Source organism: Solea senegalensis, linkage group LG17 (assembly GCF_019176455.1).
Source record: "Solea senegalensis isolate Sse05_10M linkage group LG17, IFAPA_SoseM_1, whole genome shotgun sequence".
Classification (NCBI taxonomy): domain Eukaryota; kingdom Metazoa; phylum Chordata; class Actinopteri; order Pleuronectiformes; family Soleidae; genus Solea; species Solea senegalensis.
Window position 1 is genome coordinate 4,061,858 of NC_058037.1, and position 25,013 is coordinate 4,086,870.

Below are 25,013 nucleotides of genomic sequence, written 5' to 3' on the forward strand. Positions count from 1 at the left end.
AGGACAAAAAGCGGGACGTAAATATAGATCCATTACCATTTACCTCATTACTTGTTAAAAGCCTCATGTCCAAATTTCCAGTTTAGAGTGCTGGCATTTTTTTTAACAGACCTGCCACTGAAACTGAATTATGTTTCATGTTTGCAAAGTAGAATGGACACAAAAAAGATTTATATGATTTTAAGATCGCAAGCCAAAAACCACAAACGTTTTCCACTGATTATGCCCAAGTTTGTGTCCTCTTCCTCACGTCTAACCTCATGTCTAGGTTTGAGTTGTTAGAGTTAAGGTGGAGGTTTACAACAGAGCAGTGTTCGCTCCAAGAGAAATGTCCTTCAAGAGACATTAAAATTTTATCTGAGAAATCTTAATCCCACCATCTCTGCATTTTATGCTCTTTTTGATGGTCCGACATTGAATGTACATCATGTCAGTTGTTAATGTGTGTTTTTGTGACTGCCAAGTTGAAGTTGCTCCTCGTGGGTTTGCGTGAATCTATGCACTTGGGTACAGTATGTGGTTTCCATTCAAAGTGTTATGTACAGTATCTACTTTGGAAAGTGATGTCCAATCTGGAACTCGTCAGTGAGCTGTCTTGTTCTTTAAAAAGACTTCTAAGAAACCCAACGATGCAAACGGAGATTTGGTTTAAGCGTCAGTTTATATACAGTTTGAAGAAAATGACACTTTTTGGAGGCTGACTTTATGTATACAAGTCACATATGTGAGGCCTTCACTTAAATACATGGTTTTATTAGGTTGGTGATTTGATGGCATCTTTTGAAGCAGAGAGACGTATAGATAGGACTATTAAGACTAGTGGTAAATGTCAGGGGCTTCACATCTGGCTTTGTACAAATCTCTGGCTGAAGACAGGAGCATCAAAGACAACTTCAAAGTCAGTGTGTGCCGATTTACTCCGCATGTCTCCGGCTTGGGTCACAAGTCTCATGTCTTAATTAAGTAGATCAAAAAAGAGGGAAAAGAAATGAAAGTGTTTAGTGGACTGTTTGAATTTCACGAGGTTTCACTGAAAAACCAAACAATATTACATTGCTTGTTGTCTACCATGAGGCTCTGGAACGTAGTGGTTCCTCCTTGTAACTTGAGTGCTCTGAGATTCTTAATTTTTATGTATTGAGCTTAGAAGGTCATGTCTCGCTGTGCTTTATTATTATACACACTTTTCATAAGTCAACCTCTTGTTATCAGTATTAGTGCACTGCTGGATTGTTTGTACATCAGTTATAGAGGGAGGGCAATGTGTGGGGGTGTGTTCTTATGTTGGTATCAGGTTTATTATTTTAAGCGGAGTCACGCTCGCATCACTGGACAGAAATAGCACCAGCTCACTTCTCTGACCTGTTACATCAGCAACTGTTTGGATGACTCTGACTTCCACATTAAACCTTTAACCAGTGTATTTGAGTCTCTATGTGAAAATGTGTGTATGTGCAGTTGTATAGGTTACATTTTCTGGCATAATCACTGACCTTATCAGGACCAGTAGTCCTCATGGAGACCAACACCTGGTCCTAATGTAGCAAAACCTAATTTCTGAGGAACTGGTTAAGTTAAGATTAGGTTAGGTGCTAACTGGTTATGGTTAAGGTTAGAAATAAGGCTTTCTTTAGGCTGTTCAAATGCAATGGAAGTCCTAAGAAGAATAGCTGTGCAAACCTCTGTGTGTGTGTGTGTGTTAACGCTGCTACAAAGAGTTTTTTATGTTCCCTTCATAGCAAGTGTATTGGGGCATGTCGTGGTTCAGTGTGTTAATATGAGGGCACAGACGCGGGGCTCGACAGGGTCTGCCCTCAGGGGAAATCATCAGAATGGTCAGACGAGGACAAAGGCTAAATTTAGCCTTGATGGTGGGACACAGTGATGTCTCTGTGTCATACCAACTGAGGCTAATGATCATCGGGGTTATTTAGTATGTTTTTCACAGTTATTGTGTGTGGATTTCAAACAGAACATACACACAAATCAAAAACATTAGCACTGACAATAACAGGTCACAGGTGAAACAAAGGGGGGGATGTCACCCAAGAAGAACAAGCATGGAGTCACTCATCAGAGGCTGGATTAAATGAGGCCTGGGAGCAGAGGGAGTGTAAGACAATAGCACCAGTAGTCCAACATAAACCACCTGTCAGACATCACCTGGTTGACATGCTGGAAAATGCCCTGCACATTATTCTGGTTGTTTGTAGAGACTAAAAAGGTAAAGGTACAACCAACAGGAATTAGACGACTGTTTAACATTTAATAATTTAATCAAATATATTGTATTATTTTGCTAGTTCCAGTAATTGTTCAAGTTTAATTATGTCACAATTAATTCAGCATCTTTGTCAGCATTTTTTTTTCAACATTTTAAAGGTACAGTGTGTAAAGTTTAGCAACATATATTGGTGAAGTTTGCCGGTCCCAAGCCCGGATAAATGTGAGGGTAGCACCAGGAAGAGGTTAGGACCGGAAGGGAAAAATAAAAATAATTGGTGAAATTTAATGTTGGAGCTGAAAATCCTGCTTTCCCTTCCAAGTGTGTTCCATTATAGGCTACTGTAAGAACAGAGAGGTTCTTGACCCTGATCCTGACATGAACATATAATGCTCATTCAGGGATAATGAAAAACAACAATTCACACAATGACTGTACACTTAATACAAATTGAGAAATGTTTATCTTTAATTTCTCTAAAATGAAAATAATCAGACTCAGAATCAGATTTTATGCAGTGGACCTTTAATAAGCCAAACTAACAATCAGTCGGGGAAACAACTCTTCGTTAAAGCCCAAACCAAATAAATGCTGCTATTTTTGTTTGTTGTTGGAAAGTCTTTCCGTCTGTCCTATGATCCTGTTGCACTCAGAAAAACCTAGTTTACGAGTTAAGCAGTGAAAGTAGCTGAATCCTGAGATGTTACAGCTGGTTGTAGCTAACAGACAGCAAACTGGAAACAAGCCACGGTATGTGTCTATATTATAAACACATCACCAGCGGTAGTAATGTAGAACAGATTCAGGTTGATGAAAGCCTACAGCAGCCACTGCAAAGACCACATCTGCAAAGGAATGTGTTGTCAGTAACCCCCCACCCCGTTCCCCCTCACCCTGCCCGACTCTGTTCACAAACACAAATATTGTCGGAAAAGGGAACAGGGGAGTGTGTCTCTTTAGGACAAGGTTTCTGCTTTCTTGTTTTTTGAGGGGGGTTTGGAAGTGGGAGTGTGTTTGTGCACTGCATATTTCCTCCAACAGGGCATGTTTGTGAGTGCTTTGAATCTTTGAAACGACACACTCACACTGTGTAGAGCTGATTCCCACAACACTGCTTTTTCCAGAGTTGATTCCCTACTTTGGTTGATTTAGGGTTGCTGCTGATGAATGAGATGGGGAAATTACATTTGATTAGGGATGTATCGCCATCATTCTTCGAGTTTGAGTTATCTAATTGAGTTTGATGAAAAATTGCTGGAGAATTTGCACAGTAATGTGAGATCCAGCTAGTGTGTGTGTGTGTTTTGGATGCCCTGTAAGTGTTGTTTTGTCTTCCTCATATTCATAATTTCTTTTGAGTGATCACTTTCTCAACGTGTCCCTTGTCTTTTCCCTCTTTCCGTCTTCTTTCAGGGACATTAAGCCCGACAACATTCTGCTGGATATGAACGGCCACATCCGCCTGGCCGATTTCGGCTCCTGCCTCAAGCTCATGGAGGACGGGACGGTAAGTTTTTACCACACTGCTGCTGATGCCTCGTCCTCTGGTCCAAAGCAAACATACCAGAGCTTTACTGACCTCCCCGTCAACCCCCCGGGGGTCTCCCAGGAGGAGTGTGTGCGGTTCAGATGCTTGGCTGTGTCTGCATTTTATGATTCAGACAATTCTTCGAGCAAAAAAGAAAAACCTTCCCCACTGTTTATAAAAGGAAAATGAAAAGGATGAAATACGTGATCAAAGGAGCGCTGGTGTTTGCGCCTCTAATTCGAACTTTAATTTTGATTAAAAAGTGAATCATTTCATAAAGCAGCTTCTTGAATGATGACGTCAGGTGATGTTTCCAAGCTCTGCTGCTTTTTTCTTTCACTACAAATATTGGCACTTGATCGTTAGTCATTTGTGAAAATTAATATCTTTGCATTTTAAAATGTTTATATCCACTGCTTTGATTGTTTTTAATGAAGGACATTCTCATTTTCAATTCTTGTATTGAGGATCTGAATGCTCAGTAATGCTCTTTGTTTATTATGGCATTTATGGTGCATGTCTCCCAAGAGCTCAGCCAGTATCTTCATTATTTGCATGTAGCTGAAGTTTACATTTTGAAATCAGGGTTGTTCATGTGCAAGACTGGGTCAGATGTGACAGTTTGGAATCGGCCACTGACTTTTGTTTTGTCCCTTCACCAGGTCCAGTCCTCTGTTGCAGTGGGGACTCCAGACTACATCTCTCCAGAAATCCTCCAGGCGATGGAGGATGGGAAAGGCAAATATGGCCCAGAGTGTGACTGGTGGTCCCTGGGTGTCTGCATGTATGAAATGCTGTACGGCGAGACCCCTTTCTATGCAGAGTCCCTGGTGGAAACCTATGGGAAGATCATGAATCACAAGGTAAAGGCTCGAGTGAAATTTAATTCAGGAGTCGGCAGCACCACAGGATCGCATTATTTTCTCATCTCAAATCCGCTTTGTTTACTCAGGAGCGTTTCCAGTTCCCACAGCAGATATCAGACGTGTCAGAGGAAGCAAAGGATCTGATTCGCCGGCTTATTTGCAGTCGAGAACACCGATTGGGCCAGAACGGCATTGAGGACTTCAAGCAGCACCCTTTTTTCATTGGTATGGGCTGTCAGACCTCTAATGTCACAATGTCCTCTGTGATTTTAGATGAATTGACATGTGTTCCTTTATCAAGGCTACCGAATGAATACATTTAAAATTTTAAATGATTTAACGGTCTAAATTAGATGTATTTGCATGCTGTGCAGGTTTTTGTACTGCCTTCATGAAATGGACCAGCCTGACTGGACTGTAAACCTCTAAATAGGTGGAGTGTAACTTTTAACTTATCTTGTGTTCAGGCATCGATTGGGACAACATCCGCACATGTGAGGCCCCATACATCCCAGAAGTCAGCAGTCCTACAGATACCTCCAACTTTGATGTGGATGACGACTGTCTCAAGAACTCGGTAAGACTTGTTTAGGAACCAGCGGGGATGTCTGTCCACGCTGTATACTGCAAATGTATTATTATATATTTACTATCACATGTATCTGTTGGGATTTTAATTGATAAAAATTGTCTTTGTCATGTCTCAGGAGACCATGCCCCCTCCCTCTCACACCGCCTTCTCTGGCCACCACCTGCCCTTTGTGGGCTTCACATACACAAGTAAATGGTGAGTACATTCAACAAATAACATTATTTTGGTTGGAATTGGATATTGAGGCACTTTTCTCCTTGAGTTTTTCCTGTTTCTAGCAAATGTAATATGATTTAATGTGAAAATGAGGCCCCTGTCATTTCATCGTTTCATGTTTAGTTAAAAGAGACTCCTCACTACATAGCATTCACATTTGCTGCCCTCCCTAATAAGGTGATGTTCATGACTTGCTGTAGATCTTAACAATGAAGTGGCCCCCGTAAGAAAGTGACCAGTCATTTATCTACTCATGGCTCAGTGATAATGGTGTTTCTACTTCTCTTTCTCTTTCCCCTGCTCTGTTTCTATCCATCTCTAGCTTTTATCTCACATCTGCCTTTTTGTCCCTGTCACTCCTTCTTCACCCTCCTTCTTCCCCCTTCTTCCATGACTCAACATCCTCCCAATCTTTAAACTCATCACTCTGTCGTCTGCTTCTCTTTCCTGTTTCCCCTCCCTTGGCTATTTCTCTGGCATTTCCTTCTCCTCTCATTTGCTCCGTAAAACAAACACTTTCATATTGAATTTTCTTTCAGTGTTCAACACCATTATAGCCATTACTCACCCCCAGAAGTGTTTTGTTTTCCCAAATCACAACTTAATAATAAAATTATTCCTTTCTTGTTCTCCTCAACTGTAGTTATCTGTCTGACCGTGGTTGCCTGCGGCAACTGACAGGAGTGTCGGGTACAGCAGGTCAGGACCAGTTGGACTTGGATGTCCAGCGCAGCCTGGAGGACAGCCTTGCCACTGAGGCTTATGAGAGGAGAATCCGCCGCCTGGAGCAGGAGAAACTAGAGCTGAGTCGCAAACTGCAAGGTGAGGGTAAAGAACTGGGTGTTGATTTAAAAAGGAGCATTCATGTCATCAATACATTAATTCCTTAAAGGTTATACATTGTTATGCACACCAATGTGAAAATATATTAAAAAGAAAAACATGTCTTTGACCTGACCTGCTGCAGAGTCGACACAGACGGTGCAGGCGCTGCAGCATCCAACGAGTGAGAGCCCCATCAGCACCAACAAGGAGGTGGAGATCAGGAGTTTGAAGAGCGAGATCGACATCCTCAAGAAGCAGATCGCTGGTTAGGATTAATTTGTCTACGTTCTAGTTCAACTCAACAATATTATACCAAATTCTTAGTTTCAAAGTGGAGGGTTATTGCAGAAAAATGTCACTGACGAAAATGAACAGTGATTTTTTTTCCATTTGACATTAAAATCTAACTTATTTGTTTGCTCAGACTCTGGACAACTAGAGAAACAGCTAGAGGATGTGACGTTGGCTCGCAGAGACCTGGAGGACTCCTCGAAATACATTAAAACTCTAGAGAAGCAGATGAAGAACCTTACACAGGAGAGAGACGATCTGCACAAGGTACAACCATTGTTTCCTGTGTGAATGTGAGACAGTGTGCAGACGGGCAGTTTGTTCATGTTTATTTAAACACTGTCTACCTGGCTTCCAGTGCTTCTAAAAAAGTAGCCATCGCTATTGCAGAAATGACTAATGGCAACCAAATGGACATTTTTACCTTCTTGTCAATCAATAAAAGATAATGTGTGTGTTTGAATATTGCTGTGTGAATCTTACCGAGCTGTACCTGTTGTGACAGGATCTTGTGGATGCCAGTGAGAGAATGAAGTCCCAGTCAAAGGAGCTGAAGGATGCTCACAGTCAGAGAAAACTGGCCATGCAGGAATTTTCCGAGATCAACGAGAGACTCACAGAACTCAGGTATAGCCATGGCCCAAATCATATACTTGCACTTGGTGTAATTTATGTCTAGAATTATGTTTCTCATTGACACATGCCAGTGAACCTGATGTTCCTCGACTCACCTGCAACATTGACCCCGTGATGTGTCCCAACTTTTCTATCCAGGTCGGCAAAGCAGCGTCTCGCTCGCCAGTTGCGCGATAAGGAGGAAGAAATTGAGAGCCATAGTCAGAAGGTTGAGGCTCTCCGCCTTGAGGTGCGAAAGGCTGAGAGGTCCAAGAAGGAGGTAGAGTAGTCCCCCTGTGTTTGCTAGCACACACCCTCTTCTCTCTCCATTTACTGGTTGGTGCACGATTCAAAGTCCTATTGTTGTCTGTGTACTGTTTCTGTATCACCATTAGAACTTTATGAAGTATTTATGCAGTACAATAGAAACAGTGTTGTAGTAGTGTAATTTTCCAGTGTATTGGTGTTGTTATTGGTAGTAGCCTTTGCATGTTTTTTAAGGTTGTCGGTATGAAAATGATTGCCATGCCTGCTTATTCTAACGTGGGAATTTTTTGATGATTTCATCTGTTCACTTTTTGTGTGTGCGTGTTAATCACCAGATGGAGGCGCAGGTAGAGGAGCAGGCAGAAGAGACTCAGAAAGAGAGGAAGCTCAGAGAGCGCAATGAGCAGTACAGCCGACAGCTGGAGGAGGAGTTAGAAGGGCTTAAGGTGAATTTGCAAAAAAGCACAACACAAACTCTCCTTCTATGGAATGTGTGTCCTGTCCAGATACATAAAACCCGTTTTTTCCATTGGAAAGAGAAACCTCAAATTTCCCCTGTAGTGTTTGAGTCAATCTCCATCATCTCTGATACACGGCCTCACCAACGTTTTTCCCATATTCCCACCACCCAGCTTAAGCAGGCCGGTCCTTCAGCTTCTCCGGCCTCAGCTGACCAGACCCAAGAGGTAGGACGCCTGCGGGGAGACTTGGAGAAGAAAACACTCCTGTATGAGGAGGAACTGGCTCGTAGGGAGGCGCAGCACAGCAGTGAATTTAAGGCCCTGCGGAAGGAGCTGAGGGATGCGGAGAGCCAGCATCTCGCTCTGCAGAAAGAAATCCTAATGCTTAAAGACAAGCTGGATAAGACTCGCCGTGAGAGGTACTTTTTTTTCTGTCCCCCTTATTCTACTGTCAGCATGATTTGATATCACCAGTCGTATGAGAAAGGACCTTTTTTCTTATACATCTATATTTGTGGTTAGTGCTGATCACTGGTGTTTCTGCCAATATTGGTTATGATACATTGACTTATTATATATTTTTTCTTCATTCTCTTTTTCAGTGGTGATTCCATGAGGTAATTGAAGTTAAATGAATGCCCTGTCTGGTGTAAACAAATAGTTAATGTAGCTTTTCCCCAGAAAGTCTGAAGATAAGACAACCATAACACAATTCAAGTTGACTTTAGACCCTGTTAATACAATTGAAGTGGATAAGGCTAAAATTAGAGCTTTTGCAGATTCAAAGATTATATATATGTTCTCAGAAGGAAACTCTTGCATGTTTTATTTTTAAACCAGACAAGTGTTTGTACTCTTGACAGTTTAAAGGCCTTATCTCTCCTCTCATTTACACAATATCCAAAAGCAAACCAAGCAGAAAGACACCCATAGTGTTGTTATTCCTGCTCAGCTCATATGATGAGTATGTAGCTCAATAACTCAACATTCCACTTAGTCTCATGTTTACCTCAGTCACAATCCTAAGCCTAACAGTTAAAGTTAAGAGCAAAGTTAAGCAGGCAGTCCTGCAGTTATCCTCGTGAAAATGCATTGATTTATGTGCTCCTTGCTGAATTTGTAATTACTAAAAATGAACAAAAATTGTCAAAACAAACAGTCAGTCAAAATGTGACAACACGGATATTGAATACTAATCAGTCTTGCAAAGTAAAGTCCTTTTCCTGCTCTGGTGGGTACTGAGTGGCACCTGATCCCACTGTACGACCTCCTGCTTCAGTCCACCTGAAATAGAATCTTGTTTTTGAGTAGAGCTTTGTTTTTATAGCTAACCTTCCTGTCTGGTATTCCCATTATATTCTCACTACTTACAAATTAATTTCCAAGCACATTGCTGTATTAGATTCTGACTGCATTACTGTGTTTGGGTAATAAATAATGTGTACCTGTATCAGTACCAAGCCTTAGATTTGGGTTTTGTATGAAAATATGTAAATGGAGCCTAAGGCCCACACGGGAACAAAGGTAGGAGGATAGAAGAGGCTTTCTGCTGGAGGTTGACTGGAAAATTGGTGGATATTTGATTGAATACATGATGTGTTTGTACTGATGCTGTTATAAAACTCAGATTATTTGACGTAATCATTTACTGTAGAGTGACTGGAGAGGAGGCAGAAAACTAGTCCACAAAACCCAAATCTCTGAATAAAATCCTACTTTTGGAAGATTGAGTCAGCATTCATGTTGAATGACTCAGGCAGTTATAATTTATGGTAAGGGAATAAACGTAAGTTCAGATCAAGTTGCAAATGTAACACTTTTGTGTGTGTGTGTGTTCTCTGCAGCCAAAGTGAACGGGAAGAGTTTGAGACGGAGTACAAGCAGAAGTATGAGAGGGAAAGAATCCTGCTGACTGAGGAAAATAAGAAGCTTTCCAGTGAAATAGATAAGGTATGTTATCTGTTCATATATACAAATCATGAAATCTCTCTCTGAAAGTCAGGTTTTTCCCTTTTTTTTCCTTGTATCAATGTTTTTTCTGTCTTGATTTCTCAGCTTTTTAGTGTTATGTTTATCCCTCCAACATGCACATGCAGAAAAACACAATTCCCTGACCCCAGGTAACCTTTTGTGGTCGGCCCAAACTCTTTCATCACATTCCTTCCTCCACCCCCTCTCTCTCTCTCTCTCTCTCAACAATGCCAAAGAAATCACTGTTCAATATTCCCATAAAAACACCCTGTAGCCTCCTACACAGTCAGATGGAATGACTCTCTGGATTACGCTCTGTTGACTTTGGAAATGGCTTGTGGAAGTTCAAAAAGGCTCCCAACTTAAACAGTGTCTCAGAGGTGGAAGGCATTTTGACATATGGAATAAAAAGTGAGAGTGTTATTTTTAAAGTCTGCAACTGGTGAAAAAAAATGATGAAATGGAAAGAATATGGATGTGGTTGCCACTGGAAGGACTGTAGTTATTTAATGTATTATTCTGTTGTTTCACTTTCTGAGAAATTTTATTTTTTTAAGATAAAGCACTCGGGAAGGATTGGATCGCTCTCCGTGCCAGTCCCTGCACAATATAGCTCTTAAATGCATGTAAAGTGAAAATATTATTGTATGACTTGTCTTACTTTTAAAAGAAGGTGCTAAATTTCAGCAGTATTTGCTTTGTAGCAGAATGAGGCCAATACATCTCATAGTTCTAATGGCTTTTCATACGTGTTGTCAGTGAGTGAGTGATTGGGACATTTATTTTTCACTGCTGTCAAGATCAAACTGGTGATGAGTGTGTGAGAATGTGTGAGAATGCAGAGAGACGAGCTCGGTGAACGGTGGTTTAACAAGACATTAGTAACTTGAACTATTTTACTATTAAACTGCACGTGTTAAACACAACACAGCTTTCAAATACTGGGCCTCATGCAGGAGCATTTTTATCCTCTTTTTGTGTGCATATGCTGTACTTCTGTATATATATATATATGTGTATATATATATATGTGTATATAGATATATATCTATATATACAGATATATATATATATACATATACATATATACATACATATATACATACATATATATATGTATATATATATATACATATATATATATATATATATATATATATATATATATATATATATATATATATATATATATATATAGAATGCCTATTTGTACTGGTTAATTGTCTCAACCCTAATATAAATACAAATGTGGGTATATATTTATCTGCGTGTGTGTTTTTGTGCTTGTTTCCGCAGCTGACGAGCATGTTTGAGAAGGTGAGCAGTTCCAACCGGCAGCTGGAGGATGAGATGAGGGAACTGGCTGACAAAGAGGAGAGTGTGGCTCACTGGGAGGCCCAAATCACTGAAATCATCCAATGGTGAGACACAGATGTAAAGCATAAATACCCACATGCATGTGTGCAGTGTCTTTCGCCCATGACATCGATACTTTCTATCTCTGTCCCTTATCTTTTTTTATGCTATAGCCCGGCCGGAAAGACAGCTCAGCTAAAATTGCACACACATGCACATGCTTACACACACTCCCATGTTGTGCAGTGCTGGATTGGGTTCCCTCCATACAGTTGTAACTGCAGCATTTCTCACATACCTCTGGAGATCTAAGAGCTTCTCAACCCTCCCTTCCTCTCAGATCACTTCCCATTGCAGCTGACACCTCGCCAGCTGCTCAGCTTCCCTCTGTTGGACAAGGCTGCAGTCCCCACATACCTCACATACCACACACACACACACACACACACACACACATATAGCAAACATGTACATACAAATTTAGTCGGGGATATACTTTCAGAAGAATTTAATGATCCATATTGCCCCCTGGTGGTGATCATGGGGTACTACAGGAGATGAACTAGGAAACAAGATGGTCTTGAGCAGTTGTTCCAAAACTTGGTCATGTATTCTTCTTTAATCTGAAGTTTGAAGTTTTTAGGAAATCATGCAACATGTGATACTGAAATGTATTATTTCCATTCCAATTTGAGTTCCAGTTTCCATTTTGTGAAAAGGTGTATCGCAGGGATTCCAAAAACTTTTCGTATGGGCGACCACCCTTAAAAGATGATCCAATTCTTTATATAGATTCACAACAGTAAAGAATTTGGGCATAATATAAGGTTTCAGACTATTTTTACAGCTGTTTTTAATCACATTCAGCTAATATTATTTTAGGCACATCAAATGAATCACATGTCCCTAAGTAAATGGCTGGAAAAAGTCTTCAGAATTTTTTGGTGTGTCCTGACCCAGTATGCGTGATTGACTGGAATAAATGGACTAAATGTTCGATTTGTTATTTTGTGCAGCCCTAATTCTTTGTGTAAAGTCTGTCTGTGCATGAGGAAGTCGGTACATGTTTAAGTTAGAGTTAGCTTGAGTTTGTAGGTGTAGCTCTGTCAGTGTTTATTCACTGTTGAATAAACAGTTGAAGATTAGTGAGCTGCCTAGAGCTACTCTAGCACTGTGTGTGTGTGAGATGTGGAGGTGATCTAGATCAGGTTGATCTAAAGGCAGTTTTTACATCATGAGTGTGTTTGTTTTAAATTTGTCCTCCTCAATGATGTTTGCAGAAAAGCTTTAAAGTAAAAAAAACAAAAAAACGGGTGTGTCTGCATATATGATTATACTGTACATGTGACATTTAAATGAAAGTAACACAATACAGGCATTTAAAGCAAAAATGTGGACAGTCGGCGGGTGTTATGCGATGATTATCCGTTGTCATTGTCAGTGCATGTGTGTTGATGCAAATATGTGTTTTTGTTTGTGTTTGCTGCAGGGTGAGTGATGAGAAGGATGCTCGAGGATATCTGCAGGCTCTGGCCACCAAGATGACAGAAGAGCTGGAAGGACTGAGGAACACCAGTCTGGGAGCCAGAGCCACGGTACAATAAGACACTGTAGACACTCTGAATCACACAAAACATTTGACATTTATTATATTTATCTTATAATTATTCTATAGTAGTGATGGATCAGGAGAGTTCCTCTCATCCAATCTCATCTTTTGGACTCCCATGTTTCATTGTTTGTCATCTGCTGACATTTGTACTTGCTTGTTTCAGGACATGCCATGGAAGATGCGTCGTTTTGCTAAGTTGGACATGTCGGCCCGTCTGGAGCTGCAGTCAGCCTTGGATGCCGAGATCAGGGCGAAGCAGACCATCCAGGACGAACTGAATAAGGTCAAGGCCAACAACATTTCCACAGACTGGTACGAATTCTTCACAAAAGTTGCTCAATAGCTGATTTTCTCCCCTTCTTCAGAACTGTTGGGAATGTATGTGTGTTTTCAGTGATTAAACAGATGTCCTAAACTCTAGTTCATACTTTTTTGTCTCTGATTCACCAGTAAACTGCAGGAGGTGGAGAGTAAAAACCAGGAACTCTTGGCTGAGATTGATCGGCTTAAAAAGGAGACCGAAGAACTTCGGCTACGAAGGGGTATGTATTTGAAATTATTCTTTCAGTCACCAAAAATGTATGACATAGCAGTAATTGTAGTATATTAGTGACCTTTCATTAATTTTACTCACAGTGCATATTTAGAGAGTAGGGCAACGTTTAAAATAAATGTTTGGGGCTGATGTTTGACTTTTCTGTGAGAGATTATCTCTGTGAAAGAGTTTTTTTTCTACAATCAGAGCCAAATTAGAAGGGTGTTACATGAAAATGTATTGTTACCTCATATGAAACAGCCCCGTCCCCTCCATAGACACAGTCCTGTGACTGATTTTGTATAAGTCACTCTTTGATGTTTTAATATCATGTATTTAACCACAGTTGTGTTGTTTTGTTCTGTGTCCTTAGGTGTCAAGCACCCAGATTCCCAGAATTCCTTCTTGGATTTTCTCAATGCCCCCACCTCAGCACTCGACCAGTTTGATGTAAGTATTTAAGAAATCCCATCATGCACAGGCTGTATTTATTTTATAGCTAATGTGAGCAACCATGTATGTGTCAAAGGTTCACTTTTGATCTCATGAATTTTCCCAGATCTTTATGTTTGTTTTGTTTTTGGCCCTTTTTTTTTTTTGCTTCACTCTTTGGTTCTTCAGGACTCTTATTCCTCATCCTCATCCTCTTTAATTGAGTTTTGGGAGGACGTAAGTTTATCTTGGTTAGGTAGAAATCCCTGTGTATGCATATGCCTATACAGACCTGCAACAGATACCGTACATTGTAGAACTGTGGGCACAGAAGCTAGATGAGAAACATAGAGTAGATGTGTGTATGTACATGCTGTAGATGTGTCAGGACACGTGTGTGTGTCTGTGCAATCACTGTTCTATCCACAAGGAAGAGAGAAACCACTGCAAAATAAGATGTTCCTGACATTTTAACATGGTTGATGGAATTAAAATGAAGGTGATAATTAAATTTTTTCCAGTTCATACAGTATTTGAGACAAAATTAAATCCAAACAATTGTTAAGGTGGACATTGTCTACACTTCCCATGTATTCACATGCTTTGATCCTCATTGGCTTAAGGAATTCTCTGCTTCCTAGTGCTAGGACTTTTATCAGTTTGAACAGAACCACAGAATACATCATTGAAATCCGACTCTTTATATGTTTTTGTTTTTCACCAGCCATGAAGTGAACTTGAGTAGTCACTATGTGTTGCATACAGATTTTTCCCGAGCTGTGTTCCCTCCCCGTGACTCCTTTTCCTTCCTTCCTTCCTTCAGCATCCATCCCTTTTCCTCAGTCTCTGTCCTTAGTTAAATCCTAGTTAGGATAATGTGGTAGTCTAATGCAGTGATTCCCAACCTGTGGTTTAAATGGAGACAGCTATCTACATATTTATGCTCAATATTATAAACATCCAAGAAATGTTGTAACCTGTAATGAAAAGTATGTAAAGCAAGTTAGAATGCAAACTGAGAATTTAATAGAGTTGGATATTTGTAAAAGTAATGGACAAGTTTTGAAATGATTATCTAAATGTACATGTTTAGACTTCAGCAATAAATGAGCTATTAGTACAGTTAACTTTAAGTACAGGGTGATTATTAAATTATTCCAAATTATTGGAAGAGTATCCATTTTTATATTATAATACCATTAAATATCAGTCAGTGTAAATCTGTAAGTTAGAAGTTTATCTGTGGATGATGAAGCAAAAGGTTGGGAACCACTGGTCCAGTGTCACCCAGGCGTGTATATATATATATATATATATATCCTCATATTTTCATGTTTCGCTCCGAGTCTCATTGAATGTGTTTTCAGCTCTGTGAGTCTGACTTTCTGATAATTCACTCATCTCTGTGTCTCTGCCACTCTCTGTCTCTTCTCCTGCCACTGAAGCGCTCGCCATCCGTTGGCCCAGCTAGCAAAGGCAGACGTGTAAGCACCATCACTGCGCTCTGTGACTGCTCTCATTGAGCTTTCCTGAATGTTGTATCTTGTCCTTTTCAACGTGATTAATTTTTGTGTGCACTCCGGGTATATGTTTATTATAGCTGCTTGTTTGTTGTCAGACATTAATGAATGGTTCCATGCTTATTATGAATCTGTGGGTGCTGCAAAGGTGGCTGTGCTGGTGTCTGTGGTTAGTCTGCAATGTTGCTTTGTGATTGGCTGTGCATGGTGTACGGTGTCTTTGAGCTGTGATATGTGGTTATGTGTTATAATACCTGAGGTGCAATAGAGCTGTAGTCAGTTTTCTTTTATAGATTACACATGTATTGACCACAGTATTTCTTTATTCTGTTTATTATGAATGTTCATTATATAGCTTTAAGCATGGCTGCTACACTTTGTTCTCTTGTTGTCATCCACCTTTCCTCCTGCCATCATCCTCTGCTTATATACTTCTATTCTCCCTCCTTTTGGCCTCCTTCCTCCTCCCCTCACTTAAACTTTTTTACTTATCCCCGTCTCCCCTCATCCTCCATTTTCCCCACTCTCAGGTGGACTCGATGGATAACTTCACCCCCTCCAACACTCCATCCCGGGAAGATGACCCCAAGTCCCACCTCAAGTCCCGCTCACGTTCACCATCCATGGCCAGCGATATGGAGCCTATAGAGGTCAGAAAACTCCAAAACACCGCAGTTTTTCAGTGGAGAACTCTCATTTCCTTTCGTCTTGTTCCCCTCTCAAAGTGTGACAAGGATTATTTTAATTTAAACATGAGCACAGGAGAAAGGATTTCTAGGGCAACCTCTCAGAATCAAGAACGTCTGTATTTAGTTAAAGCCATTACTCAGACTAACTCACAATACCGAGACTGTTGAATGTCAGCTCTTGTGAATCATAACTAACTCAGTTAAGGGGAAATGCAGGGAACAACAGAACAAAGATAAGGAGTCATTCTAACACAGAGATGTCATGTGCATGTGTAATGTGGGGAAAAATGAGAATTGCCTTTGGGAACATTGGAACTCCAACGTTCCACTCTGTGTGTGATGTTAAAATCACATTTACAGTTTTATTTTTATCCTGTCCTCACTGCTGAATTGAGTGATGACGATACAAGTATTTATAAATAATAAATAAACCCACCTCGGTTGCACTATCGTTCATTTTGAAATGTCAATGTCACAACACAGTATGGGAATTATGACCTCTGTAACCATGTTTTACTTTGTATCCTCTGTTTCAGTTGATGGATCATCCTCCTCGTATAGTCCAGACCCCCACCATGCGCTCAGGAGGATACGGCAGTATTGGACGCTCCTCACCCAAGGTTGGACCTTCTTCTGTGGAGTCCCGCTCCAGTGTTGTTCTTCTCTTAAAACCTCTGATTGAAATCTCATTCTCTCTTTCACTCCACAGCCCAAAGCACATCAGTTTGTGGTGAAGACATTCAGCACGCCCACTAAGTGTAACCAGTGCACTTCCCTCATGGTGGGGCTCATACGTCAGGGTTGTACCTGTGAAGGTAAAGGCTGTTTATTTGTACTTTAAGATTAGAACTTCAAAGCTGCTTTGCTTTCATTGATTTTAACATCTGATACATAACCAGTTAAACCTCATTTGTTTCTCATTGACTCTTTCTCTCTCTTCACCCAGTATGCAACTTCTCCTGCCATGTAACATGTGCGGACAAGGCTCCTGCTGTTTGTCCGGTGCCCCAGGACCAGACTAAGGGTCCGCTGGGTATCGACCCTCAGAGAGGCATTGGTACTGCATACGAAGGCCATGTCAGGGTGAGTGAGACTCATAAAGACCTTGGTTGTCTTCAGCCCCTGGTTATGACTCAGCTGTCACCATATACTCCGCAAATACTTTTGAATCAATGAAGAATGCAGCTGTTTTCCCACTTGTTAACTTGATTTTAAACCTTGACTTTCACTATTTTTCACTAATTAGTATAATTTGTATTTGTACATTTTGAACAATGCAGTATTTTGACATGTTTTGCTTCTGTTCCACGTGTAACCCTGAACTGTGTTTGTTCCAGGTGCCCAAACCTACAGGAGTGAAGAAAGGTTGGCAGAGGGCGATGGCTGTGGTGTGTGACTTCAAACTGTTCCTCTATGAACTGGGAGAAGGAAAAGCAACACAACCAAGTGTAATAGTCAGTCAAGTCATAGACATGAGGTAAATGAAGCACTGCTGAAACAATCTATGCACAAGTGAAGTTTTGCGACTATGTCTTGATTTTCTTGGGCTGTGGTAGATTGTGAAAATGAGTTTTCACCCTTTTCTGGCATTTTATTTACCAAAGGATTAATTGAGAAATATAGAAAATAATCAATAAATTGTAATGTAGTCATTTTAAGTTTTATTCTGGAGAAGATGCCAACATACTAACTCATTACATTTCATGTCATCCAGGGATGAAGAGTTTTCAGTCAGTTCTGTCCTGGCCTCTGATGTCATCCACGCCAGCCGCAAAGACATCCCCTGTATATTCAGAGTAAGTTAAAGTCAAGTCATTCAATCTAATGGTGCCAATGTAGATGGCATCAAGTGGACTTGCAGTTGCTGAGAGGTGAATTAGAAGCAGCAGAAATGTTCAACATCTAACCTGACTGTTGATTCCCTTCTCTCCTCAGGTGACTGCGTCACAGCTCTCCCCCTCCAGCAGCCACAAGCCCTCCATCTTAATCCTGGCTGACAGTGACCAGGAGAGAAACAAATGGGTGGGCCTCCTCAACGAGCTCCACCGCATCCTCAAGAAGAACAAGCTCAAGGAGCGGTTTGTCTACATCCCCAAGGAGGCTTACGACAGCACGCTGCCACTCATCAAGACAACACAGTCTGCTGCTATCATAGGTGTGCGACACTTGACCCTTACACTACAGACACAATGTCGAGGTGTGAAAGAAGGCAATATCTCAAGATGTCACAGTTGCACACTCACCTTTTATCCTCATCGTCATAAACGCTCTTAAAAGTCGATTCTTCTTTGGGAATTCTCAGCAAAGTGTTCCACAGAGAGCGACTCTCGTCAAATTAGAGAAACCATCTATGCCTCACATTTGAGTCCATCGTGTTATGAAATTAGACACCAGCAGACTGGAACATTTTCTGCACACCATGTCCTTTTCTTTCTCCTCTCTGGCACTAAAGTCACTGTTTTCCCTTCGTCCCTTTTGCCACCAGATCATGAGCGTGTCGCCCTGGGCAACGAGGAAGGTCTTTTTGTCATCCATGTCACCAAAGATGGTGAGACCCACTTCAAAGATGTTTATTTGTCTGCACGTAAATCTGTCTATAAAAGTGTTTACATGGTTAGAACTGGTTGATTTCCTGCTTCTGTTTGCCTCTTCACCACTTCCTTCCTCTTCCCTTTACTAATGCACACACTCTGCACACTTCCTCAGAAATAATCCGGGTGGGAGACAATAAGAAAGTGCACCACGTCGACCTGATCCCCCAGGAGCAGCTGCTGGCCGTCATCTCCGGCAGGAATCGCCACGTCCGTCTCGTCCCCACACAGGCACTGGACGGCCGCGAGATCGACTCGCACAAGCTGGTCGAGACGAGAGGCTGCCAGACCATCGTCTCTGGCCCCGTCCGCAACAGCTCGCTCACCTGCCTCTGTGTGGCCATGAAGAGACAGATCATATGTTATGAGGTCAGTTGTTGCAGTTGCTTTTGTCACTTTATGATAAAAAAATAAAACATTCCTTCTGTTTTCTCTTTTAACATATTATAAGATCTTTAAAAATGATTTTCATTTCGTTCTCCAGGTGAATAAAAGTAAAGGGCGTCACCGTCGGTTGCGAGAGTTTCAGGCACCAGGTCTGGTCCAGTGGATGGGTCTGCTCAGCGAGCGACTCTATGTGGGCTATCAGTCCGGCTTCACCCGATACAGGTACTCAACTCTTTTCCAGCTTTTCCTCCGCTGCTTTAAAAAAAAATGTTCCAGCTGAGATAAACAAACTGACGGTGTTTTGCATGTGAATTTGCTTGATCTAACCTCGCATTTCCTCCACAGTGTCCATGGTGACATGTCTCCCGTCAGCCTGCTCCACCCTGAGGACCACACCCTGGCCTTTATCCCCCAGCATAGCTTGGATGCTCTCTGTGCTGTGGAGATTTCCAGCAAAGAGCTGCTGCTGTGCTTCAGCGCCATCGGGGTGTACGTGGACTCTCAGGGCCGGAGGTCGCGTCAGCAGGAGCTGATGTGGCCAGCTGCACCCAACGCCGCCTGTGAGTGGAAGAACCCTGGTGTCATATGATGATGAGCTTAAGTGATGCGTGGAGAGTGTGGATTATTTAATAAATGATAAATAATGTTTCCTTTTGTCCAGGCTACAACGCCCCCTACCTGTCAGTTTACAGTGAAAATGCTGTTGATGTTTTTGACGTCAACACCATGGAGTGGATTCAGACCATCCCTCTCAAGAAGGTCAGTTGTCTCTGGCTCCACCTGCTGGCTGAAATTATTATTTATTTGTACTTGTCTTGTCACTACAGTAAGCTCTCATATCCTCTATTACTGAAGATATGAGAAAATATTAATTAAATGCAGATTTAATGTTTATTTTAGATGAATGTGAGAGATATTAGGTTGCACTCCTCTGATTCTCTGATTCCATTTTAGGTGCGGCCACTGAACGTTGACGGCTCTCTGAACCTCCTGGGACTGGAGACGGTCCGGCTTATCTACTTCAGAAACAAGATGGCTGGTAAGAATATAAAAGTGCATTGTGTCAGGGGCTGTTTCCATGTTCATTGCACTTTTCCCTCACAGCAGCTTTGCGGCATGTTGTATGTGAGGGGAAAACAAGAAAAACAAGCTTGCATCGTAGTGCATCCTTTATTTGAAGTTACAGAATGGACAGTTTGACCTACTTAAAAAAAATTAGCTTGAATATCAAAAACGAAATCTAGTCACTGATGACACAACAAAGGTTTATTTTATTCTGGGCTGGAAAGTAAAAGGTTTGTTTCTTTGACATTATGATCATATATGAGTGACAAGAATACATTTTTACAAATGCAAACTCCTAAGAAGAAGCTCCAGCAGGATCCACTGATACTGAGCAGCTGCTGAAGCAGGCAGCTGTTTTTGCAGAACTCTTGATTTGTGGCCTATTAAACTGTTTTCACTGAGTGAGCCATCTCCTCTTTTATACACAGTACTCTGTGTTTAACAGCACAACAGAGACCGAAGTCGGAGAGGAAAGTCTGACTTGCTCCTCTTTCGACAGCAACGTAAATCTGAAGAGCTTTGTAGTCGTTCATGTAAACATATGTGGGGCTTTGTTTTGATCTTCCAGAGGGTGACGAGCTGGTCGTCCCGGAGACGTCAGACAACAGCAGGAAGCAGATGGTGCGCAGCATGAACAACAAGAGGCGCTTCTCCTTCAGGGTGCCTGAGGAAGAGCGACTTCAGCAGAGGAGGTATGTTTACCTGCAGCACTTATCAGTCTCCTGCTTTATATTCACTGTATGACATCAGTCTTCCCTCTGCTCTGACTCCTTGTGTCCTCTGTGTGTTTATGCATACTTTTTCTTTTGGTCTTTGTGATTCCAGAGACATGCTGCGAGACCCAGAGATGAGGAACAAGCTGATCTCCAACCCCACCAACTTCAACCACGTAGCCCACATGGGACCAGGAGATGGGATCCAGATCCTTAAAGACCTGCCCATGGTAGACACGCGTGCACACTCACTTTCGCATGCACTCTTGACACTCGCACTCTAATACACTGCGTTAATTCAATCAGGAAGTAAAAACAAAGATAACACAGACACACACACACATATATGAGTTTAGAATGTAAAGCATGCATTAGTAGTGTTTTTTGTTCTGACTGAAAAGGACTTTTCTTCACCTGAACATGGTGTGTTTATGGTCAGCATGTTTGCATGTCTCTCTGCTTAGATCTTAATGGTTAATCACATTCGTGTTCAGTTGTTTGTCACAGTGCACCCTCCTCACTCCTGTTCCCTGCACTGCACTCTGTGTGTGTGTTTCTTCTGTGTTTGTTAAAACCAGAACGTCCGTGTTCAGGAGAACCGTGCAGGCTTCAGCGGTTCAGTCAGTATCCCCTCCATCACCAAGAACCGGGGTGAGCCAGGCCGCTCTATGAGCGCCAGCAGTGGACTGGGCATCCGTGAGTAAAAGGAGTTCATAAATCTTATCAGAATGAGTAACTGCGTTCTCTGATAAGACTCTTCTAAACCATTTTCTTTAAAGTTTATGTTCAACTCACCTTCTTCTCTTCTTCTTCCTCATCCTCCTCCTAACTCCTCTCAGGCTCGTCCTCACAGAATGGCAGCGCCTTGCGCAGAGAGCTGTCAGGCGGAAGCTACAGCTCTAAACGTCAGACCATGACGTCTCCCTCTGAAAGCTCTTTGTCCTCTGGTGGAGGAATGGACTGCGGTGATGCGCCACTCTCACAGTTTGACAGAGAGGTCAGTAACTGCATTAAGTAATAATTAAAAATAACACTCAACATACAGCTTTATGTGCGGTTGACCGTAACACTGAAAGGATTTAATGCCAAAAAAAAATGCAAGAGGTCAAGTCTAAAACATCTAATCAATCAGAATGTGGAGTTAATGTCAACCCAGCATCAGCTTTGTATGAACACGCGTGGTTGTTCCCATGTCATGTGATTGTAGACATTAGACAAGACGTTATTAAATCCTTAAAATACATCCCATTGTTTTCCACTGGAGAAAATAAATCCTTGTATCCCATCAGTCACAAACATCCCAGCCTCTCTGTGCAGGCCTCTCACCTCATCCCACTCCTATTGGCAGATTGGTTAGCTCTCTCTGTGATGTCAGCACATCTGACAGCGTCCTCTGGCCGCCTCCTCTCTTCCCAGTGTAGAAACTGTTGTTCCCTCCCTGTAAAACCTGCTTTAAAAGGTTGAAGTAGGGCTAGTGTAATGACAAAAACGCTGAATAATATTTATCTTATCCCTTTAATAGTTAATATTTAAAAGTTATAACTCAAACCAAACACTGACTTTAAAAGTAGCAGCATTTATCATAAGATTTCACCCCTCAAACACACAGACTTCATCCGACATTAGCTTTGTTATTCAAGCGCAACCCACATTTGCTCACCTCACCTTCAAACTGCCCGACATTCTCCTCGTGGCTCCTCATCCCCACGGCCCGCACACCTGGATCCTGTCAACTCCATTTGCGCATCATTGTGCCCCATTGTGCCCCCATCCCTCGTCTCCTTCCTCCCTCACCCCAGCTGTGCCCCGCCCGCCCTCCCCTCTTGCCTGCCTGCCCGCCCGCCCCCTCCCACCCCAGCATGTTGTCTGTGGGCTGGGCGCTGAGTCTGAACTCTCCTCTGCAGTGGCAGGCGGTCTCACCGTCGGAGAAGACCCCCGATCTGAAAAGGGCTTTAAGGACCCTGCTTAGTAAGATGAAGGTAATGTCAACGGCTGCAACGACTTTGCACCAAACACACACTCCCGAGAGCACCGTGTCATTGAGTATGTGTACACACACACACACACACACACACATACACGCACACAGCCTCTGTGTTACTGGGCAAACATGCATCAGTAGCATGAGCTGCATTCAAATTCCTGAACACACAAAGGCTGTCGTCCCACAGTCCCCTGCTGCACCATTTTAGCCGCATCATGTCCGCAGCGTCTGACTGCTCATGATCACCGGACCATCAGCTTTTGACCATTCTTCCGCTGCTCTCTCAGCCAATCACAGAGCATGTTTGCATCGGCACAGGTGGCACTTTGCACGATGCTAAACAAGTGATGTCCAGGTCAGAGCACAAACGAGGCCAGAGGGAACTCAGGAATCCACCATGACAAAGTCGAACTGAAAGTGTGGAAGACTCGGCAGCAGCTGCTGCGCGGTTCACACTCTCTCATCACATGACTGGAGAAAAGGCTTTTAAAGGGCTTTTAAACACAACCTCACACAGACAGACTGTAGCATCTGCAGTCACCTCCACACACTACAGTGTTGTCCTTGTAAAACACATCAGCTCTGCCCCAGATTCACTCGTTTCAAGCCCCTAAAGAAAGTTAGAAAATGCTGCTGACGCTGATAAAGTTTAAAAAGTGGTGCTGGGTTTTTGTCTGCGCGAACAACTGGAGAAGTTAAGCCAGTGCTTCAAGCTACTGAGATGTTGCAACTTTTGTTAACCCTTTGAGGACCATTTATTTTCCCAATAACATCCAAGCATGTCACTTCCCACAGGGTACGGTAATGAAGTATCTGGCTGAAAGTCAGTGAGTTGTCTGCTGTTTGTGTCTGTTGGCTGGTTTTAAAAATGTTCAGGTTTTTTAATACTGCACACACATTTCCGGTATTTTCTAGTTTTATTCTAATAAATATATTTAGAAATAATTGTAAATGGTCATTAGAACATTACTAAAGCAGCCAGTACACAGTACAGTGCGCATGTGTTGTGATTGATGCAGATTACTGTTGATAGTGAGCTGTGTGTGGTGTGATGGGTCATTTAAAGTCCTCCATGCATCACGTTGACCACACCATCCTCTCTGCCCACAACACCCTCCCCCAGCAAGTTCACAGTAATTATAATTACTGTTATCCTTTTGAAAAATAATCATAACCACAGACAGAGCTACTGGTGCAGTATAAAGTCCTCATTCACAGCTGGACATGAGAGTTTTAGCACATGAATGATGATAGAAGGAAAAAAAGAGTTCATATGCACAGTTTTTAAAAAGAATGGCAGCCAAGTCGTCAGGGCTTGTAGATTTCTTAGTGCAGACTCTGCTGCCTCAAATGTCTTGTTTTGCCCACAAACCAAAATTATTTCCAATTATTTCTTTGTTTTCCAGAGCAAAGAAATTATGAAAATACGCACATTTAAGAAGCTTAAACAATTGCAAAACGTGTTTAAATCATGAAAAAAGCTTTGAACCGATTAATCAATGATCAAAATTGATTCATTTAGTAATCAATAAATAATCAATTAATCAAGAAATGGTTTCAGCTCTAGCTCCAGCTCACCTGATTCAGGTGTGTTGGAGCAGGGAATCATCTAAGACGTGTAGGACAGTGTTCTCCCAGCACCAGGGTTAGGAAACACTGGGTTAATAGATATGATACGTGTCCACACTGTCCTCAGGCCGTTGCAGGACAGTCTTTATGCACATATTTGTTTGAGGGCAACAGATGAGCACAGTGATTAAAGTTATTGTTTAATTTATGCCACATTTTTACATATTAGTGGAAACTGGACAAGGTCATCTCAGGTTTACAGTGATTGAAGGGTGAAAATAAGGAATCTTGGAAGTGCAGTGAAGTTGGGTGTGGGAGTGACTGCTGCTGCTGAATGATTTGCACTTTTCTTAGCTTTACCAGTTGGAGGAATATAAATAGCAAATAAGATGTTTCCAAACTCTCTCGGGAGATGAAAGAGTCTCAGTGATGATCTGAATGTCTGTAACTCAGGGCTGCATAGACTTAGTATGTCTACTCCCGCTGTCTGCTCACATACTTCCATGTGTGTTTAAGTGTGTGTGTGACTCGAGTAAAAAAAGACGTAAAAACATGTTGTGTGAACTTGGCTGTAAATAATCGACAGTTATTCAAACCATCACAACACAACGTATATGACAGACTCTGCAAGTCCAACTCATACTGTCTTGTACTGCATTGTTTCCCTCACTTTTCATAAGAGACATCTGTAACACTCAATATCA

At 41.8% G+C, this 25,013-nt stretch overlaps 1 protein-coding gene across 7 annotated transcripts in view; it reads left to right on the top strand.

Annotated features, from left to right (window-relative positions):
- The window catches only part of cdc42bpab (CDC42 binding protein kinase alpha (DMPK-like) b), a 69,858-nt gene that overhangs the window by 43,257 nt on the left and 1,588 nt on the right, over positions 1-25,013 (top strand). For 2 of the 7 annotated variants that reach the window (XM_044049280.1, XM_044049281.1), the window contains 38 exons: positions 3,638-3,731; positions 4,415-4,615; positions 4,705-4,843; positions 5,086-5,195; positions 5,326-5,405; positions 6,070-6,248; positions 6,394-6,516; positions 6,676-6,809; positions 7,048-7,169; positions 7,317-7,437; positions 7,760-7,870; positions 8,057-8,304; positions 9,730-9,835; positions 11,153-11,277; positions 12,702-12,807; positions 12,988-13,136; positions 13,275-13,366; positions 13,733-13,809; positions 13,981-14,028; positions 15,237-15,275; positions 15,842-15,961; positions 16,537-16,620; positions 16,710-16,815; positions 16,947-17,083; positions 17,338-17,477; positions 17,715-17,796; positions 17,936-18,155; positions 18,486-18,548; positions 18,707-18,960; positions 19,076-19,200; positions 19,324-19,538; positions 19,640-19,737; positions 19,933-20,017; positions 20,612-20,735; positions 20,869-20,986; positions 21,335-21,452; positions 21,596-21,753; positions 22,661-22,735. In XM_044049280.1, coding sequence (XP_043905215.1) covers positions 3,638-3,731; positions 4,415-4,615; positions 4,705-4,843; positions 5,086-5,195; positions 5,326-5,405; positions 6,070-6,248; positions 6,394-6,516; positions 6,676-6,809; positions 7,048-7,169; positions 7,317-7,437; positions 7,760-7,870; positions 8,057-8,304; positions 9,730-9,835; positions 11,153-11,277; positions 12,702-12,807; positions 12,988-13,136; positions 13,275-13,366; positions 13,733-13,809; positions 13,981-14,028; positions 15,237-15,275; positions 15,842-15,961; positions 16,537-16,620; positions 16,710-16,815; positions 16,947-17,083; positions 17,338-17,477; positions 17,715-17,796; positions 17,936-18,155; positions 18,486-18,548; positions 18,707-18,960; positions 19,076-19,200; positions 19,324-19,538; positions 19,640-19,737; positions 19,933-20,017; positions 20,612-20,735; positions 20,869-20,986; positions 21,335-21,452; positions 21,596-21,753; positions 22,661-22,735 — 4,726 coding nt within the window. The remainder of the gene's footprint in view (positions 1-3,637; positions 3,732-4,414; positions 4,616-4,704; positions 4,844-5,085; positions 5,196-5,325; positions 5,406-6,069; positions 6,249-6,393; positions 6,517-6,675; positions 6,810-7,047; positions 7,170-7,316; positions 7,438-7,759; positions 7,871-8,056; positions 8,305-9,729; positions 9,836-11,152; positions 11,278-12,701; positions 12,808-12,987; positions 13,137-13,274; positions 13,367-13,732; positions 13,810-13,980; positions 14,029-15,236; positions 15,276-15,841; positions 15,962-16,536; positions 16,621-16,709; positions 16,816-16,946; positions 17,084-17,337; positions 17,478-17,714; positions 17,797-17,935; positions 18,156-18,485; positions 18,549-18,706; positions 18,961-19,075; positions 19,201-19,323; positions 19,539-19,639; positions 19,738-19,932; positions 20,018-20,611; positions 20,736-20,868; positions 20,987-21,334; positions 21,453-21,595; positions 21,754-22,660; positions 22,736-25,013) is intronic. The other 5 variants (XM_044049282.1, XM_044049284.1, XM_044049283.1 and 2 more) reach the window with 5 other exon arrangements.